At 38.3% G+C, this 21,797-nt stretch overlaps 1 protein-coding gene across 1 annotated transcript in view; it reads right to left on the bottom strand.

Moving 5' to 3' along the window:
* Positions 1–21,599, bottom strand: part of arhgap31 (Rho GTPase activating protein 31) — a 43,179-nt gene extending 21,580 nt beyond the window's left edge. Inside the window, exon 1 of the mRNA XM_060912135.1 lies at positions 20,788–21,599. Within this exon, the coding sequence (XP_060768118.1) occupies positions 20,788–20,887 (100 nt within the window). The 5' untranslated portion in view covers positions 20,888–21,599. The remainder of the gene's footprint in view (positions 1–20,787) is intronic.
* Positions 21,600–21,797: the final 198 nt, after the last annotated feature.

The following is a 21,797-nucleotide window of genomic DNA, read 5'->3' as shown; positions in this document are numbered from 1 at the left end:
GCTCATCATATGCAAATGAGGTAAGGAATCATATTAAAATTGTCTATTCAAGTGCATTTTTTTAAATATGAAACATAACATTTTAAGTAAATAGTCAATAAACATCATGTCAGTCATCAATGAAATCCCAAGAAATGTCACCAATACAGGAGAAAAATTTAATAAATTTATAGGACAAAGAAATAAAAAGTGTAATTGTGTGAGTCGGTACAGAGAGAGAGACTGAAGTGGATGTTGATTTTTTTTTAACCTGAAAAATACAGAAAATATAGAAGAAAATTAGGACCAAAGATTTGGATCTCATAATATTTCTGCATATTTCCTTCTTTCTTTTTTGTGTGCATATACACACACACAATTTAAATATATAATTGTGTGTGTGTGTTTGTGTGTATTTTGGACATGTTGCACTAAAAATTTCCAAAATTCCACCATGAAACTCAACATTGTTTACAAAATGTCACTGAATATCATAAATATCATAAACACAGACCCTATACCCTTATACACACCATTATATACAGTGTTTATTCTAATATTTATACAACATGGACCTACTGTACTGATTATATGACTCATAATTACAGAATAATTATTTTTTTTTAAATTAAGTATTTAATAACATTTTTGCCCTGAATGATTCACATTTCCTTTTTTTTATGTTGAAAAAAAACTTTTTTTATTCTGTTAAAACCAACATTTCCTGGCATTTCATTAACTAATCTGAATATCTTGGTGTGTATTTTGTAGCACAAAAGAATGTGTTGGTTTATTTACTGTGAGCTGATATTTTTGCCGGATCAGCAAATTTAAAATGAAATTAATTTTAAGTAATGATAATTTACGTTCTTAATTTATTACAGAGCAAAACCTCACTGATGAGTTAAACACAAAAGTAGATTGATTGTGTGGGGAAATCCACCACTGCTGTTTTTGATCTGAGCTCCATCCGGGACATGGAGAATCAAAACTGGAATATAAACCTCTATCTGTCACTTGTGAGGAAACTGATGATAAATTTTGTTTTGATAAATTTCAGGAATTTTTGTTTGTGAATGTGTCGATATAATAAAAAAAAAATTACACATTGGCTTGAAGATATGAGGTTTATCTTCTTGTGTTGAAAAACTCACATTTTTCATATAAAACACATCGCAGATCTGAGTGACATTTAAATAATATTGTCTGCCTTTTTTCGTGGAATATCAGATATATTCCATTCAGCTAGCATGACACTGAACGAGTTAAAGATGAGTAGCTGAATGGAATATATCTGATAGACAACAAAAAAAAAGAGCCAGACAACATTATTATTATTATTATTATTATTATTATTATTATTATTATTATTATTCATACACATTCCTTTCGGGTGTTCAACGCGTCTTTCTCTTTCGAAATTCTCTCAAAATCTTCTGTATTTAATGAAGCAAACCTGGTGGCCATGTTTGTTTACAAATTGTCCCAGTCGCTCACTAGCGTGGAAGTTTTACATCTCCGATGTGTAACGTCTTCTTGTCTTGACAACCGTGCAATATCGTAACCCATATTCAACGCTCATTCTCCATTGGATAGAGTGACGTAATACACGTAGGATAAGCGATATGCTAACAATATTGCATGCTATCAAACCAAATGAATGAAACCCGCTAGAAGGGAATAGAACACATGCTTTTATTCCATTGAAAAAGTGTCCTGTATGGATAATAATTCCTGATATTTCACTCCGATGACATCACTCCCAGTGTTTTCCCACTGACTAGACGTGCGTTGTCAAAATTGTGAACCGGTTCAAAATTAAACTGCTTTTCAGTAACTTGTGTATTTTTTTTGTGTGTGGATGTGTCCATATAATATAAAGAACATTACACAGTGGGATGAAGATATGAATTTTATCTTCTCACGTTGAAAATATTTTCACTCGTTCACTTCACTCACTTGTGAATTTGTTCACCACTTGGAGATAAATTTCATATATTCACATCACCATGTAACATCCTCTATATATAATTTATATATTCACCCCCCCGTACCAGTCAAAAGTTTGTACACCCCACTGTACTCATTTATAGGATTTTCCACAATATAGAACAAAACTGAAGACATCAAAACTATGAAATAACATCTGGAACATGTGTGGAATTTATGGTAAGCAAAAAGTGTTAAAACTCTATTGGCATTATCTTAATTATCATGAGGTCGTCACCTAGAATGCTTTTCAATTAACAGGTGTGTCTCGTCAGAAGTTAATTAGTGGATGAGTTTCTTGCCTTCTTAATGCATTTAAGATCAAACAGTAAATAGTAAATAATAAATATACAGTAAACAGCCCTATTCCACACCACAACTGCAGTAATCCATATTATATCAAGAACCAAACAACTAAGTAAAGAGAAACGACATCCATCATTACTTTAAGACATGAAGTGACTTTTAATTCATAAAAATAAAAACAAAACACTGGATTAGAAGGGGTGTATAAACTTTTGACTGGTGTTGTAGATACAGTGTATGTTTTATATATATGTGCAGTAGGTCATGGACCTTTAAATCACTGGACAAATGAAGGTCGTGTAAATATGGTAGGTTTTTTTTAAGTACAGTTTTTAAAATGGCAACTATATTTGACTCCTTTCGCAAAACATCTGTAAAATTTACAGGGATTGTTGAAGAGTTTAAACATTTGGAGAGAAATTGTGGTCAGAAATTGTGGACAGTGACGTCGTTGCTAAAACCCACATAAAAGTACAATAATAGTTGCTATGGCGTGTGTGTGTGTGTGTGTGTGTATACTCTCTATTTGCTTCTTAAACATGAAACTGAAGAAAAGCCTCTTTTACAGACGAGTTACAGTGAGTTTTATTCACACTCAGGTGTGTGATGATAATTATCTGTAATTTATTTCAGTATTCATCACGTACAGTGCTGTTTTTGTGATCAGCGAGCAGCGTCTAAATATCCTCTTTCTCGCTCTCTGTTCCAGCAAAATGACAGCATCTACAAACGCAATCGTTTGTTGGACCGTTTGCGCTCCTGAGACTCATCATATTTAGCATATGGTGCGTCCCGCTCAGAGACGACGCCCCCATAAATTACACCAGATGAGGGGACGAGGGGTTCGTCGGGAAAAAACACGGCGGCGGCAGAACAGAACTGACACTGTGGCGGAGGAATCATCTTTCAGAGATGGAACAATTTCATAAAAGCAATATTGCAATTATCTTGAGCCATGATTTAAAAAGGGAATGATAATAATAAAAAATAGTAAAATGAATAAATACATAAGAAAAAAACATGGTGGCAGAACTGAAGCTGTGACAGAAGAATAATATTTTAGTGATGAAACAATTTTGTAAATAAATTATTGTAATTATCCTGTGAGAGAGTGAGTAAAAAGAGGAAATAGTCATCATAAAACAATTCATAAGTACAAATAAAATAATAATAAATTAAAGAAAATATCATGGAGGCAGAAGTGGTGCTATGACTGAGGAACAGTGTGTGAGCTCTGTGGATGGAGTTGTAGCTTTATCAATGCAGTAGTGATTTTTTTTATATATATATTTCCAGTAAAGTTGTATTATTTGGTATTTTGCTCATCATTAAAAATTAAACGTGGGTTTATGAGTCAGAAACTTTGGATCTTTTACATCACTTGACTGACAGTCATTAGGGGTTTTGTGTGTGTGTGAGGAAATTTGTGAAAATGAATGAATGAAATATAAGTTTCTGAGCTGCAATGTGTGAAAGGTTTGTAAATGTTTATAATTTGAATATTTTATATCTCTGCATGCTTGTTCCCATCTGGCCGTGTGTATTATACTGTAAACTCTCTCAGAGGCTCTCACACACTCCGTAAGGTTCAGTGGCGGTATTTAAACGGAGTGCTGGGAGAAATAAAGCTGTGTATAAAGCAGCTTGTTTCAAAACACACACACACACACACACACACACACACACACACACACACACACACACACACACACACACACTTGCTGCTTGAGAAAGAGCCAGGATTTGACAAAGAATATTTGGCAGAACCAAAACTATTAATTCTTTATCCTATCCACATTCACTGGATATGAGCAATCACGCGCTTTGATTGGCTATCCTACTACTAGGACATCAGCTCATAGACCATGAGTAGAGAAAAACAAAATGGTGGAGCACATCAAGTCAGATATATCACTTTGTTCTCAAGTATTTAAAAGAAACAGAAATAGCTAAAAGAATATTGGGTCCCCCCCAGTATCTCCTGTTCCACACTCCAGCCCAGTCGGTGGCAGTAATGTACCTTTAAGTTGGTTTGCTAACCGCCAAAAAAAAAACCTTAAGTAGAAGAAGAAAATGGCGAAGCATGTTGCTGAACCAACCAAGGACAAAATAAAAACTCTACTCAAAAACAAAACCACAAAAAATTACAAAAAAAAAAGCAAGAAAATATGGAATAAAAGTATTTAATGGTCGGAACATATCTTTTTTTAATTATTATTATCACATCTTTCACAAATTGCTCCTGTCATTTCTCCGGTTTGTTTACATTCTAAGCGGAAATTATTTTGTCAGATGTTTTGTATAAAGTTTTTATTTATCGAATTTGCAAAAGATAAAAATAAAAATGCTCTGTTTCTTAAAATCCAGTGAATGTGCATAGAATAAAACAATTATTCCACTCAATCTCATCATACATGGATTATAGACAACTTGGTGCTACGCGTCTTGTCGGCTATCAGCTCATGTACGACTCGATTTCATGGAATAACTGTTAAATATTCTTTTCTAAACTGTATATAATAAACAGTGTCCCAGGTTTTACTATGTCACAGTAGCTGCCTGTAGTGTTCTGGTTTTTAATGTAAAATGCTTTTTAAATGCACTGAAGTGTTGATTTAATGAAATAACAGAAAAATATATTTGTGCTGTTTTTTCCTTGAAAAAAAACACAGACCATGCTTTTTCTCATCACTAAACCTGGACATCATCGTACTGCTCATATACAACAAATCAGAGTTTTCTATCATAAACTTGGACGGTAGAAAAATAATTGTGTAATAACGAGCACGTTATAACACCGTGCTCGTTGTGTAGTTGTGATGTTGTGTCGGTTGTGTCGTTGTAACACAGTGTGTCTTTGTGCTGTTGGTCCTGCAGAAGGTCAGAGCAGGAAGTTCAGAATGGTTTGTTTGTTTCAGAGGAAGGCTGACACACCCAGAGGCCTTGGTGCTGCTCTTACCGGTGACGCTTCCTCTAATACAATAGTGTGTTTGGAAAAATGCCACTGGGCTCTCGCTCGCGTCCTACACACTCCTACAGCCGTGACGTCTACGTCAAGTAAACACAGGCTACATAAAGTCCACACTAAATCTACATCAAGTGCAATTAAAGTGTACACTCTATACATAGAATGTAAATAAAGTGTACACTGTGTCCACAATCCCTCCATCCATGATCTATTCCGCATACCATCAGGGTCACAGGGAAACTGGGGGCTGGGTCACACAGGGCAGATTGCCAATTTATCACAGGGCTACACAGTCGTCTGAATCCGCATGTGTTTGTACCGTGGGAGAAAACCAGAGCACCTGAACGAAACCCACATAGACGGGGGAGAGAACACACAAACTACACACAGAGAGGCTCCAGTCTGTGTGAGGTTCAAACCCAGAAGCTTCTTGGTGTGAGGCGACAGTGGTGATCACTGCACCACCGTACCGCCCCCACTGTCGACATAAAGTGTAAATAAAGTGTAGTGTGCCGACACAAGGGCTGCACTGAGTCTGCAAAGTTCAAAGTGAAAAGAGTTTAAAGTGAAAATAAAGTTTACTTAAAGTGAAAATAAAGTGTAAATAAAGTGTATTATGTTACATTACAGGCATTTAGCAGACGCTCTAACCCAGAGCAACGTACAAGTGCAAAAGTCCAGTACACAAAGTGCTGAACTTCTAGACAAGAAAGTTCTAATGCCAACTGAACGAGTGACAGAAAAACACTGAGTGTTCTGTTGACGTAACAACAATCAGCAATCGGCCGAGGAAAACAAAACAGTTCAACCATACAAATGAACTGACAAAGTACAACTAAACAGAGAAAAATAAAACTTTAAGTGTAAAGTATATTTAACGTGTAAATAAAGTATAAAGTCTACATAAAGTGTAAATCAGGTGTACACCAAGTTGCTATAAAGTGTACACTGTGTCATCATAAGGGCTTCACCGAGTCGACCCTCAGTATACAGTGGGGCAAAAAAGTATTTAGTCAGCCACCAATTGTGCAAGTTCTCCCACTTAAAAAGATGAGAGAGGCCTGTGATTTTCATCATAGGTACACTTCAACTATGAGAGACAGAATGGGGGGAAAGAATCCAGGAAATCACATTGTAGGATTTTTAATGAATTAATTGGTAAATTCCTCGGTAAAATAAGTATTTGGTCACCTACAAACAAGCAAGATTTCTGGCTCTCACAGACCTGTAACTTCTTCTTTAAGAGGCTCCTCTGTCCTCCACTCGTTACCTGTATTAATGGCACCTGTTTGAACTCGTTATCAGTATAAAAGACACCTGTCCACAACCTCAAACAGTCACACTCCAAACTCCACTATGGCCAAGACCAAAGAGCTGTCAAAGGACACCAGAAACAAAATTGTAGACCTGCACCAGGCTGGGAAGACTGAATCTGCAATAGGTAAGCAGCTTGGTGTGAAGAAATCAACTGTGGGAGCAATTATTAGAAAATGGAAGACACAAGACCACTGATAATCTCCCTCGATCTGGGGCTCCACGCAAGATCTCACCCCGTGGGGACAAAATGATCACAAGAACGGTGAGCAAAAATCCCAGAACCACACGGGGGGACCTAGTGAATGACCTGCAGAGAGCTGGGACCAAAGTAACAAAGGCTACCATCAGTAACACACTACGCTGCCAGGGACTCAAATCCTGCAGTGCCAGACGTGTCCCTCTGCTTAAGCCAGTACATGTCCAGGCCCGTCTGAAGTTTTCTAGAGAGCATTTGGATGATCCAGAAGAGGATTGGGAGAATGTCATATGGTCAGATGAAACCAAAATTCAACTTTTTGGTAAAAACTCAACTTGTCGTGTTTGGAGGAGAAAGAATGCTGAGTTGCATCCAAAGAACACCATACCTACTGTGAAGCATGGGGGTGGAAACTTCATGCCTTGGGGCTGTTTTTCTGCAAAGGAACCAGGACGACTGATCCGTGTAAAGGAAAGAATGAATGGGGCCATGTATCGTGAGATTTTGAGTGAAAACCTCATTCCATCAGCAAGGGCATTGAAGATGAAACGTGGCTGGGTCTTTCAGCATGACAATGATCCCAAACACACCGCCCGGGAAACGAAGGAGTGGCTTCGTAAGAAGCATTTCAAGGTCCTGGAGTGGCCTAGCCAGTCTCCAGATCTCAACCCCATAGGAAATCTTTGGAGGGAGTTGAAAGTCCGTGTTGCCCAGCGACAGCCCCAAAACATCACTGCTCTAGAGGAGATCTGCATGGAGGAATGGGCCAAAATACCAGCAACAGTGTGTGAAAACCTTGTGAAGACTTACAGAAAACGTTTGACCTCTGTCATTGCCAACAAAGGGTATATAACAAAGTATTGAGATGAACTTTTGTGACTGACCAAATACTTATTTTCCACCATAATTTGCAAATAAATTCTTTAAAAATCAGACAATGTGATTTTCTGGATTTTTTTTTCTCATTTTGTCTCTCATAGTTGAGGTATACCTATGATGAAAATTACAGGCCTCTCTCATCTTTTTAAGTGGGAGAACTTGCACAATTGGTGACTGACTAAATACTTTTTTGACCCACTGTATATACAACCCCGCTTCCAAAAAAGTTGGGACAAAGTACAAATTATAAATAAAAACGGAATGCAATGATGTGGAAGTTTCAAAATTCCATATTTTATTCAGAATAGAACATAGATGACATATCAAATGTTTAAACTGAGAAAATGTATCATTTAAAGAGAAAAATTAGGTGATTTTAAATTTCATGATGACAACACATCTCAAAAAAGTTGGGACAAGGCCATGTTTCCCACTGTGAGACATCCCCTTTTCTCTTTACAACAGTCTGTAAACGTCTGGGGACTGAGGAGACAAGTTGCTCAAGTTTAGGGATAGGAATGTTAACCCATTCTTGTCTAATGTAGGATTCGAGTTGCTCAACTGTCTTAGGTCTTTTTTGTCGTATTTTCCGTTTTATGATGCGCCAAATGTTTTCTATGGGTGAAAGATCTGGACTGCAGGCTGGCCAGTTCAGTACCCGGACCCTTCTTCTACGCAGCCATGATGCTGTAATTGATGCAGTATGTGGTTTGGCATTGTCATGTTGGAAAATGCAAGGTCTTCCCTGAAAGAGACGTCGTCTGGATGGGAGCATATGTTGCTCTAGAACCTGGATATACCTTTCAGCACTGATGGTGTCTTTCCAGATGTGTAAGCTGCCCATGCCACACGCACTAATGCAACCCCATACCATCAGAGATGCAGGCTTCTGAACTGAGCGCTGATAACAACTTGGGTCGTCCTTCTCCTCTTTAGTCCGAATGACACGGCGTCCCTGATTTCCATAAAGAACTTCAAATTTTGATTCGTCTGACCACAGAACAGTTTTCCACTTTGCCACAGTCCATTTTAAATGAGCCTTGGCCCAGAGAAGACGTCTGCGCTTCTGGATCGTGTTTAGATACGGCTTCTTCTTTGAACTATAGAGTTTTAGCTGGCAACGGCGGATGGCACGGTGAATTGTGTTCACAGATAATGTTCTCTGGAAATATTCCTGAGCCCATTTTGTGATTTCCAATACAGAAGCATGCCTGTATGTGATGCAGTGCCGTCTAAGGGCCCGAAGATCACGGGCACCCAGTATGGTTTTCCGGCCTTGACCCTTACGCACAGAGATTCTTCCAGATTCTCTGAATCTTTTGATGATATTATGCACTGTAGATGATGATATGTTCAAACTCTTTGCAATTTTACACTGTCGAACTCCTTTCTGATATTGCTCCACTATTTGTCGGCACAGAATTAGGGGGATTGGTGATCCTCTTCCCATCTTTACTTCTGAGAGCCGCTGCCACTCCAAGATGCTCTTTTTATACCCAGTCATGTTAATGACCTATTGCCAATTGACCTAATGAGTTGCAATTTGGTCCTCCAGCTGTTCCTTTTTTGTACCTTTAACTTTTCCAGCCTCTTATTGCCCCGTCCCAATTTTTTTGAGATGTGTTGCTGTCATGAAATTTCAAATGAGCCAATATTTGGCATGAAATTTCAAAATGTCTCACTTTCGACATTTGATATGTTGTCTATGTTCTATTGTGAATACAATATCAGTTTTTGAGATTTGTAAATTATTGCATTCCGGTTTTATTTACAATTTGTACTTTGTCCCAACTTTTTGGGAATCGGGGTTGTACACAGTACTGTGCAAAAGTCTTAGTCCCCCTATTTTTTCTTCATACAAACTTTGCCACAGATTTCTACTTGATGACTTCTACATTATCGAGTCAAAACATTACAAAAACATTTTAGCGTTCCAAACGTTTGTGGGGGTTTTTTCCCAGTACAAAATTAAATGTTACAGAAAAAGAAAAAAAGTTTGTATCTGAGCGGCGTATTCCATAAGAGAGCACTTTTCAGATGAAAAAAGAAAGCATAATGAAGGCTGCTGGGTTTTGGTGTAAAATGAAGAAGTGAGTGTGACAGTCAAAGTGTCCAGAAGAACTGTGGCTGGTTCTGGAAGATGCTCAGTAAAACCTACAGATCATTTCCACATAAAACTGCACTCACTGGACCTTTTTTTTTTTTCAAAGCAAAGGGAATTTCATCTCACACCAAATATCAACTTTGTTTCATTTATTATAGCTCACTGATTACTGTTTATAGTATTTTTTTAAAATGCTGAAACATTTCATTTCATTATTTTGAGGTCATTTTTGGTTGACTGCATTTCTTTCCATGTGCCTAAGACTTTTGCACAGGACTGTATATATTGTACACTAGGGTGCATCAGTTGCCCCCTAAAAATGAAAAGTTCCTCTGATCATGATGCATTTTTGTTTTTATGTTCCTTTTGGTAAGAAAACACACTGGGTGAAATATTTCGACAAAATTCAAAAAGTTTAATGGTGGCACCAGGAGCTCAAAGTTATGGAAAAAGCTGCTATTTTATGACTTTTATGACAAAATTTCGATCACTTTTCATGAAACATTATGGCACCTTATAGAGTATACCAAATATCTTAGATACACATTTTTAGTACATATTCTAAATATATTATCAAGCACAGTTTGAATTTTAGCTGTTCACTGAATCATTGTTCAACTACTTTTAAACAATACAAATGTATTATGAATCACATTAATGCTTCTCAATCCCTTGCAAAGGTTCTTAACATGATCTCTGGGTCACAAGAAATCAATAAATGGAGTCCAACATTGTGATTCAAACCTTATGTGAAAACATAAAATAAGCGTTTTTTGGCAAAAAATGAACCTCATGGTGCCACCATTAGACTTTTGAATATGGTCAAAAAATTTTACAGGATGTCTTTATTGGTGAAAAGGAACACCCAAACAAAAATGCATCAGATTTTATGAAAGTGAGGGCAACTGATGCACCCTATTGTACACTGAGTCTACATAAAGTTTACATCAGGTCTAAACAGATAACAGTTTAAAAGCATGATCAGTTTCAGAGAATGCATGTAAAAAAGTATAAATCTTGTACTTTCGTAGAACTATTTTGAATGTGTTGTGATGCTATAAATCACCGTACTGTACACTTTATCCATCCATCCATCCATCCATCCATCCATCCATCCATCCATCCATCCATCCATCCATCATCTGTAGCTGCTTATCCTGTTCTACAGAGTCGCAGGCAAGCTTGAGCCTACATTTTATATTTAATTCCAGGCTACAATAGAAATCATTCTGAACTCTTTATAACTGTTATATTCAGCTCTCTTACATTGTCATTACACTTGTGTGTATGCCATCATGGAGGTTTCATAACACTTCAGACATTTTGTTCTGAGATATTAGGAATAAAATGAACCAGTTAGCTGTACATCAGGTAAGTGTTTGAGTGAAGACTCGGGTTTGTCAGTGATGCACAGCTTTTAGAGTGGGCTTTAAATAAGGAAAGATGTTTTGTCATTAAGTCAGCACTAAGATGAGTCTCGGGAGGCGGTAAACTGTAAATCTTGGGTTTTGAAAAATTTCCAATGTGCAGCAGAGGAAGAAAAAAAAAAGTCACACTTGCATCCAAAAGAATTTGCAACACATCAGCAAAGTTCTACTTGTGGATAAAAATAGAGGCCATAATATCACTTAAATGTGTTTTCTAGTTATTAGATTTCATTTGGAATAAATAGCATACTTACTCATGTTATTTATAACACGTCATCAGCATTTTGGGTTCCATTTGACTTCCAGTGATGCGTGTAAAGAATAAATTCTGGTTTTGAGGGAAAAAAGACCAAAGAGCTAAATTTGAGCTTGAAGTTGAAGACCAGGGTTTCTGCTGTTGCTTTAAACAGAATCTCTATTACATATTCGTTGACTTGACAGGACGGAAAAAAGACTCAAGGTGTGCCGTGAAGTGAATGCAAGGAAATAAAACATATACAAATACAAACAGGAGACTTTTAAGGATTAAAAATGCACGAGTGTGTGAAAAGTCAAGAAGAGCCAGGTTTCCTCACTGATGTCATGTGGAAAGTAATTCCACAACTCAGCACAATCTGCTGCGCTCACCTCAGTCGCACTGCCTCAGAGGAACTACAGCCTCCATTTTACTGACATTTTACTCAGTGTTACGTGCGTGATGGTTCATATGATGGCAAAAATCTTTAATCAGGCTTCACCACACTGCAAAAAAAAAAGATTGTCGGTATGAAATAACAGCTATTTGGTTGCATTAGTTTGTTAAACATATTGTTATTTTCACATATCATGCTGTAGGATGTGAGAACTGTAAAAAAAAAAAAAATGTAGAAAACGTTCATTTTGCTGCATTGATCTCACAGATGGGAGTCAGATCTTATTTGTATAAAATTCAATTCCTGTCCAAGTTTATTAACTCGAATTTATGACTTCAGGATTTAATCACATTTTGCTAGATATTAAAACAAACCTCATAACCTGTTACGCATCAAGGCTCAATATCAGCATTCGTGTTCATTTAGGACATAAAGAACTGAGCTTTATGACAGGATTTATTTGCATATTCTATACGCATACTTGCATAATAAGACTTGAAGGAAACCTTTCACTCTTGGGTGATGTTCATCAGGATACATGGCACCAACATGACAGTTATATCAACTGACGTAAACCTAAAGCCTTATTTCAGAAAGCAAGTGTCAGAAAGACGACGTTGGTCCATTTTGAGGTCAGGTTGAGATAACATCCACGTCACGGGACAGAATGTGTTGTTATGACACATGAGAACATCACGGCAAGTGACTTTATCTGTGAATTTGTAGTTTAGGTTCAAAGAAGAGACACATAACTGTGTTATTACTGTGTCATAGCACTGACATAAGCGGTAAAATGAGTGTACACTGTAGTGCTGTACATACAGCAGGTGTTTATTACCTCGTGTAAAAGTTCTCAGTTGTCATTAACGGTTCCCGTAGGCACCAAAACCTGTTCATTTGGAAGAGTATTAATTTTGCAGAATAACCTCTGTTTTATATTCAACTGACATCAAAGTGAAGTACATGAGGAAAAAATCTTGTGTAAAATAACTACAATAAAAATGAATAATAAAAATAAAACAGCGGAAGTTTTCTCACAGCTAACTAGCATGTGGTGTTTTTATACGCCTCCCTTGTAAATGTGAAAAGTGTGTATATCATTGATACAGGAACTCGTAGATGCCACTTTAGCCACTGCTGCAAGCTAGCAATTTTAAAACCAGAACGGTGTCTCCACTCTGATGAAATCTTCAGGAACGTGATTTTTATAATCCCTGCTCTGTCATATATTTCTATTTAAATGTACAACCCCGACTCCAAAAAAGTTGGGACAAAGTACAAATTGTAAATAAAAACGGAATGCAATGATGTGGAAGTTTCAAAATTCCATATTTTATTCAGAATAGAACATAGATGACATATCAAATGTTTAAACTGAGAAAATGTATCATTTAAAGAGAAAAATTAGGTGATTTTAAATTTCATGACAACAACACATCTCAAAAAAGTTGGGACAAGGCCATGTTTACCACTGTGAGACATCCCCTTTTCTCTTTACAACAGTCTGTAAACGTCTGGGGACTGAGGAGACAAGTTGCTCAAGTTTAGGGATAGGAATGTTAACCCATTCGTGTCTAATGTAGGATTCTAGTTGCTCAACTGTCTTAGGTCTTTTTTGTCGTATCTTCTGTTTTATGATGCGCCAAATGTTTTCTATGGGTGAAAGATCTGGACTGCAGGCTGGCCAGTTCAGTACCCGGACCCTTCTTCTACGCAGCCATGATGCTGTAATTGATGCAGTATGTGGTTTGGCATTGTCATGTTGGAAAATGCAAGGTCTTCCCTGAAAGAGACGTCGTCTGGATGGGAGCATATGTTGCTCTAGAACCTGGATATACCTTTCAGCATTGATGGTGTCTTTCCAGATGTGTAAGCTGCCCATGCCACACGCACTAATGCAACCCCATACCATCAGAGATGCAGGCTTCTGAACTGAGCGCTGATAACAACTTGGGTCGTCCTTCTCCTCTTTAGTCCGAATGACACGGCGTCCCCGATTTCCATAAAGAACTTCAAATTTTGATTCGTCTGACCACAGAACAGTTTTCCACTTTGCCACAGTCCATTTTAAATGAGCCTTGGCCCAGAGAAGACGTCTGCGCTTCTGGATCATGTTTAGATACGGCTTCTTCTTTGAACTATAGAGTTTTAGCTGGCAACAGCGGATGGCACGGTGAATTGTGTTCACAGATAATGTTCTCTGAAAATATTCCTGAGCCCATTTTGTGATTTCCAATACAGAAGCATGCCTGTATGTGATGCAGTGCCGTCTAAGGGCCCGAAGATCACGGGCACCCAGTATGGTTTTCCGGCCTTGACCCTTACGCACAGAGATTCTTCCAGATTCTCTGAATCTTTTGATGATATTATGCACTGTAGATGATGATATGTTCAAACTCTTTGCAATGTTACACTGTCGAACTCCTTTCTGATATTGCTCCACTATTTGTCGGCGCAGAATTAGGGGGATTGGTGATCCTCTTCCCATCTTTACTTCTGAGAGCCGCTGCCACTCCAAGATGCTCTTTTTATACCCAGTCATGTTAATGACCTATTGCCAATTGACCTAATGAGTTGCAATTTGGTCCTCCAGCTGTTCCTTTTTTGTACCTTTAACTTTTCCAGCCTCTTATTGCCCCTGTCCCAACGTTTTTGAGATGTGTTGCTGTCATAAAATTTCAAATGAGCCAATATTTGGCATGAAATTTCAAAATGTCTCACTTTCGACATTTGATATGTTGTCTATGTTCTATTGTGAATACAATATCAGTTTTTGAGATTTGTAAATTATTGCATTCCGATTTTATTTACAATTTGTTCTTTGTCACAACGTTTTTGGAGTCGGGGTTGTAAATAAAACTGCAGGGTCGATAATGTCATTGAGACTAACTGGTGGAAACCTGCAGTGGGACGCGGCGAAGCAAGATGCAACTAACAGAGTGAGATCAGTAACATTAAACATTATGAGGAATGAGGAAAGCAGTTTCTGTATCGTTTCTACACTGGCTACTTGATCACTTTAACCAGTGTACTCACGTCAGGGTACTCGCAACAATATGCTCAAATCAATGTATTCACTTCAGTGTACTCACATCATTTTACTCAAAACAGGGTGCTCACAACAGAGTGCTCACATCAATATACTCACATCATTTTACTCACATCAATATACTCGCATCAATACACTCACAACAGAGTACTCATATCAGTATCCTCACATCAGAGTACTCACATCAATATACTCACAACAGAGTACTCATCATTTTGCTTACATCAATATGCTCACAACAGAGCACTCACAGCAAAGTACTCATATCAATATACTCACAACAGGGTACTCACATCAATATACTCATATCAGAGTACTCACAACAGTACATTCACATCAAAATACTCATCAGAGCACTCATAACAATATTCTCATCAATATACTCACATCGGAGTACTCACAACAATATGCTCACATCAATATACTCAACAGAATACTCACATCAATATACTCATATCAGAGTACTCACAACAGAGTGCTCATCAATATACTCATATCAGAGTACTCACTACAGTATACTCATCAATATACTTACATCAGAGTACTCACAGCAATACACTTGCATCAATATACTCACAACAGAATACTCACATCAATATACTCTTATCAGAGCACTCACAGCAATATACTCATATCAGGGTACTCAACAATATGCTCAACGATATACTCACAACAGAGTACTCATATCAATATACTCATATCAGGGTACTCACAACAATATACTCACGTCAATATGCTCACAACAGAGTACTCACATCAATATACTCATATCAGAGTACTCACAACATACTCATGTCAGGGCACTCAACAATATACTCACAGCAATGTACTCACGCCGATATACTCATATCAGAGTACTCACGACAATATACTCATATCAGGGTACTCACAACAATATACTCATGTCAATGTGCTAACACAGAGTACTCGCATCAATATACTCACGTCAGAGTACTCACGTCAGAGTACTCACATCAATATACTCATGTCAGGGCACTCAACAATATACTCACAGCAATATACTCATGCCGATATACTCATATCAGAGTACTCACAACAATATACTCATATCAGGGTACTCACAACAATGTACTCACATCAATATACTCACAACAGAGTATTCTCATCAATATACTCATAGAGTACTCACAACAGAGTACTCACATCAATATACTCATGTCAGAGTTCTCACATCAATATACTCACATCGGTATACTCAACAGAGTACTCACAACAATATGCTCATCAATATGCTCACAACAGAGTAATCACAACAATATACTCACATCAATATACTCACAACAGAGTACTCAACAGGGTGGCATAGTGGTGTAGTGGTTAGCACGGTCGCCTCACAGCAAGAAGGTTCCAGGTTCGAATCCAGCGGCCGGGTTCTGTGTGGAGTTTGCATGTTCTCCCCGTATCCATGTGGGTTTCCTCTGGGTGCTCCGGTTTCCCCCACAGTCCAAAGACATGCAGTAGGTTAACGTGGGGCGGCCTTGGGCTGAGGTGCCCTCAGTGAGGTACTGAACCCCTGACTGCTCCCCGGGCGCTCTGGTGTGGCTGCCCACTGCTCTGGGTGTGTGTGTGTGTGTGTGTGTGTGTGTTCACTGCTTCAGATGGGTTAAATGCAGAGGATGAATTTCACTGTGCTTGAAGTGTGCATGTGACAAAATAAAGGCTTCTTCTTCTTCTCATATCAATATACTCACAACAATGCACTCATATCAGAGTACTCAATAATATTCTCATATCAGAGTACTCACATCAATATACTCATATCAGAGTATTCACAACAATATACTCACATCAATATACTCACACCAGAGTACTTATCAATATACTCACATCAGTATGCTCACAACAGAGTACTCAACGATATACTCGCATCAATATACTCATATCAGAGTGCTCACATCAATATAAACACATCAATATGCTCACAACAAAGTACTCACATCAATATGCTCATAACAGAGTACTCACATCATTACATTCACATCAGAGTACTCACATCAATATACTCACATCAATATGCTCACAACAGAGTACACGCAACAATATACTCACATCAGGATGCTCATAACAGAGTACTCACATCAATACATTCATATCAGAGTACTCACATCAATATACTCACATCAATATACTCATATCAGGGTACTCACATCAGTATGCTCACAACAGAGTACTCACATCAATATACTCACGTCAATATGCTCATAACATAGTACGCACATCATTACATTCATATCAGAGTACTCACATCAATATACTCACATCAATATGCTCACAACAATATGCTCACAACAGAGTACTCACAACAATATACTCACATCAATATGCTCATAAAAGAGTACTCACATCAATACATTCATATCAGAGTACTCACATCAATACGCTCACAACAGAGTACTCACAACAGAGTACTCACATCAATCTACACACATCAGAGTACTCACATCAATATACTCACATCAGTATGCTCACAACAGAGCACTCACATCAATCTACTCATATCAGAGTACTCACATCAATATACTCACATCAATATGCTCACAACAGAGCACTCACATCAATATACTCATATCAGAGTACTCACATCAATATGCTCACATCAATATGCTCACAACAGAGTACTCACAATATACTCACATCAATATGCTCATAACAGAGTACTCAACAATATACTCACATCAATATGCCCACAACAGAGTACTCACAACAATATACTCACATCAATGTGCTCATAACAGAGTACTCACATCAATACATTCATATCAGAGTACTCACATCAATATACTCATATCAGAGTACTCACATCAGAGTACTCACATCAACATGCTCATATCAGAGCACTCACATCAATATACTCACATCAATATGCTCATAACAGAGTACTCAACAATATACTCACATCAATATGCTCACAACAGAGTACTCACAACAATATACTCACATCAATATGCTCATAACAGAGTACTCACATCAACATACTCATATCAGAGTACTCACAACAGAGTACTCACATCAATCTACTCATATCAGAGTACTCACATCAATATGCTCACAACAGAGTACTCACAACAGAGTATTCACATCAATATACTCACATCAATATACTCATATCAGCGTACTCACAACAGAATACTCACATCAATACGGTCACGCCAGAGTACTCACATCAATATACTCACATCAATATGCTCATAACAGAGTACTCAACAATATACTCACATCAATATGCTCACAACAGAGTACTCACAACAATATACTCACATCAATATGCTCATAACAGAGTACTCACATCAATACATTCATGTCAGAGTACTCACATCAATATACTCATATCAGCGTACTCACAACAGAGTACTCACATCAACATACTCATATCAGAGTACTCACAACAGAGTACTCACATCAATCTACTCATATCAGAGTACTCACATCAATATGCTCACAACAGAGTACTCACAACAGAGTATTCACATCAATATACTCACATCAACATACTCATATCAGCGTACTCACAACAGAATACTCACATCAATACGGTCACGCCAGAGTACTCACATCAATATACTCACATCAATATGCTCATAACAGAGTACTCAACAATATACTCACATCAATATGCTCACAACAGAGTACTCACAACAATATACTCACATCAATATGCTCATAACAGAGTACTCACATCAATACATTCATGTCAGAGTACTCACATCAATATACTCATATCAGCGTACTCACAACAGAGTACTCACATCAACATACTCATATCAGAGTACTCACAACAGAGTACTCACATCAATCTACTCATATCAGAGTACTCACATCAATATGCTCACAACAGAGTACTCACAACAGAGTATTCACATCAATATACTCACATCAATATACTCATATCAGCGTACTCACAACAGAATACTCACATCAATACGCTCACGCCAGAGTACTCACATCAATATGCTCATAACAGAGTACTCAACAATATACTCACATCAATATGCCCACAACAGAGTACTCACAACAATGTACTCACATCAATATGCTCATAACAGAGTACTCACATCAATACATTCATATCAGAGTACTTACATCAATATACTCACATCAATATGCTCACAACAGAGTACTCACATCAATATACTCACATCAATATGCTCACAACAGAGTACTCACATCAATATACTCATATCAGAGTACTCAACAGTATACTCGCATCAATATACTCACAACAGTTCACTCACATTAGAGTACTCACAATAGTATTCTTTTATCAATGTACTCACACATTACCTTTTCATTATTCGTTTAAAACCTAATGAACATCAAAAAATGCTGAAATGTGGAAATGTGGAGGTTTTTAACTTGTGAAATAAAGACACAGTGTTCCTGCTACAGAGTGACCCACTGTCCTGTGACCTGGGAAATCCAAACCACAGTATACACACATGAGGACCTCACAGAAAGGGGGGGGGGGGAGAGAGAGAGAGAGAGAGAGAGAGAAATCTGCTATATTGTAAAGATCCAACATTAAAACCATTATTAATGTGGAACTTAATAGCGAATCAGTGTAGCATGAATAAGACTGATCTAATGAGCTCCTGTTCCTGATGATGATCTGAGCTGCTGAACCATCTGAAACTTTCTAAACAATAAATAATCCGATCTACAGGGTGTCAAATTGTGCACGAGTTTAACACACGATACATCAGTAATATGGATGTAATTAGAAATGTACAGCATGGTAAAGATGTGACTATCTTAAATATTAGTTGATTGAAAGGTCACATGACCAGACACACACCCTGTCTCACTGATGTGAAGCTTTTTCAGACAGAGCTCGATTTAATAACTGGACTCACTGGAAGTGTTTGACTAAAAAAAGGACCAGCATTATTTTTTGGCACATCTTTCTGTACTGAATAAAAAAAGTCCTGAGATGCTGCCGAGGCGAACAAAGTGTGTGTGTGTGTGTGTGTGGGCAAACAGAATTAAAAAAAAAAATAGTCTTAATCACAACCACAATCATGACCACGCCACTGATCTGAGGTCAGCTCGCAGCCACTTGGCTATTTCTTGAATAAACATCAAACGCTTACAGAGATCTGATCTGAGATCAGCCTGAAATGGCGGCTCTGGCCTGCTCATCTTTTCCTGCAATTATGACGGCCATCCCACAAATCAGTGGGGCAGGGAAGGCAGCACATGCGGTGCAGAGCTGAAGGGAGGGGACGAGGGCGTCGCCCGCACTGAGTTGCCACAAATAGCCAATAACCAGAATAAAAGACAATCAGGGTGAACGACACACAGCAAAAAACACTTCACCACTCTGTCTCCGTCTCCATCTAACCGCTCGGCGTCTACCTCCTCCTCCTCCTCCTCCATCATGGATTTCCTTTTTTGTTTATTTTTCACCCTCCTGAGGGAGCCTAAGCAGGAATCTTGTGTATAACTGTGTGTGTGTGTGTGTGTGTGTGTGTGTGTGTGTGTGTGTCGATACAGGAAGTCTAAAATGTCTAAAATAACGTGAATTTACTCAAAACAACTCCTGAAACACTTTTTTTTTGCTCCAGGCCACATTATCTGTCATTCCTAAACAATTGAAAATTATTAAATATATATTTTTAAAATGCTAATTAAGTGGTATAATTGAAAACTTTCTTATTATATGATGCTAAAAACCAAACTGACAGAAAGGTTTAGGAGTAAATCATAATTCCATATATCCAATACAACTTGAAAGAAATCTGGGGGAAAAAAAGAAGAAAAAATACAGGCAGTGCTTTTTTAATGAATAAATCCCAGAAATCATCATCATCATCATCACAGAGGAAGCAGGGGAGAAAAAGAACAAGCAGGATGTGTGTGTGTTCTCTTTTTGAATGAGAAGAGTTGAGAAAGAAATCAAGAAAGTAAGAGACAAAAGTTGTACCATCATGTCCTGAGTTCTGGAGGTGCTCGGTCAGGTCACAGCCGAACGCATTTTCACTTCCTTTCCTCTTGGACTTTTGCTTGGCAGCTTTATTCTTCATCAGGAGCTCAAGATTTTATCCAGATCAGAAAGAACGAGTGCTTAAGCCAAGAGGAATTACAGAACCGAGGAGAAAAGAAAAGAAAAAAAAAGAAAAACAGATTCTGGAACAAAAAAAGTCACATTGGGCTCACATGGTGGCCGAGAGTCCGGAGTCTCAGAGTGGGAGAGGAATTCTGGAGCTCAGCGGCACCAGGCTGACGTCACTCCCCACATCGGACACTTTTTTCTCTCCTCTGTTCAGCCTCAGAGACACAAAAGCGGAGTGAAAAAGTAAATCAGAGACTCGATGAGTCGGTTTCCTGTAGGCGGTTTTCGCTCCTCAGCCCCTCCTGACCCTCGTCTTTCTCCCCTCTCGACGTCTTCCTCTTCAAACTTTCTTCTCAGCTGGATGGACCTTCAGAGCTTCTCGTTTTCACGCCTCGTCTCCGTCCCTCTCAGCTCGTCCATGTTTTACTGCGACTCATGGTCAAGACACGAGGCTTCAAACTTTTTTTCCTTCCTTTTTTTTCCTTCTTGCTCCAGGGAGGGGAGAGAAATTACAGCCTGTATTTTCTCCTCCACTTAACACATTACTGACCCTCCCTCTCTCATCCCGTCTCTCCTCTCTCGTCCCCTCGTTCTCTTGCTCCCTTAAGGTTTTTCTTTTTTTGAGGTAGGGTCTGAACAGGAAATCTGCTCTCTGCCTTCCTGAACGCTCCCAGAGTCCACAATTTCCTGTACAGGGCTCTTTGTTTGGAAAACAAAAACAGACAGACAGGGGAGAGAAGGGAAGTGTAGAGAGGGGGGTGAGTGAGTGAGTGAGTGTGTGTGTGTGTGTGTGTGTGTGTGTGTGTGTGTGTGAGACAGACAGACAGACAGATGGCAGAAACACACATGGATCCTGTTAGTTGCCTTCACTTCACTTATAA

The sequence above is a fragment of the Neoarius graeffei genome, chromosome 28 (genome assembly GCF_027579695.1).
Source record: "Neoarius graeffei isolate fNeoGra1 chromosome 28, fNeoGra1.pri, whole genome shotgun sequence".
NCBI lineage: Eukaryota > Metazoa > Chordata > Actinopteri > Siluriformes > Ariidae > Neoarius > Neoarius graeffei.
The sequence above is the reverse complement of the archived record's forward strand: the minus strand, read 5'-3'. Positions and strand labels throughout refer to the sequence as shown.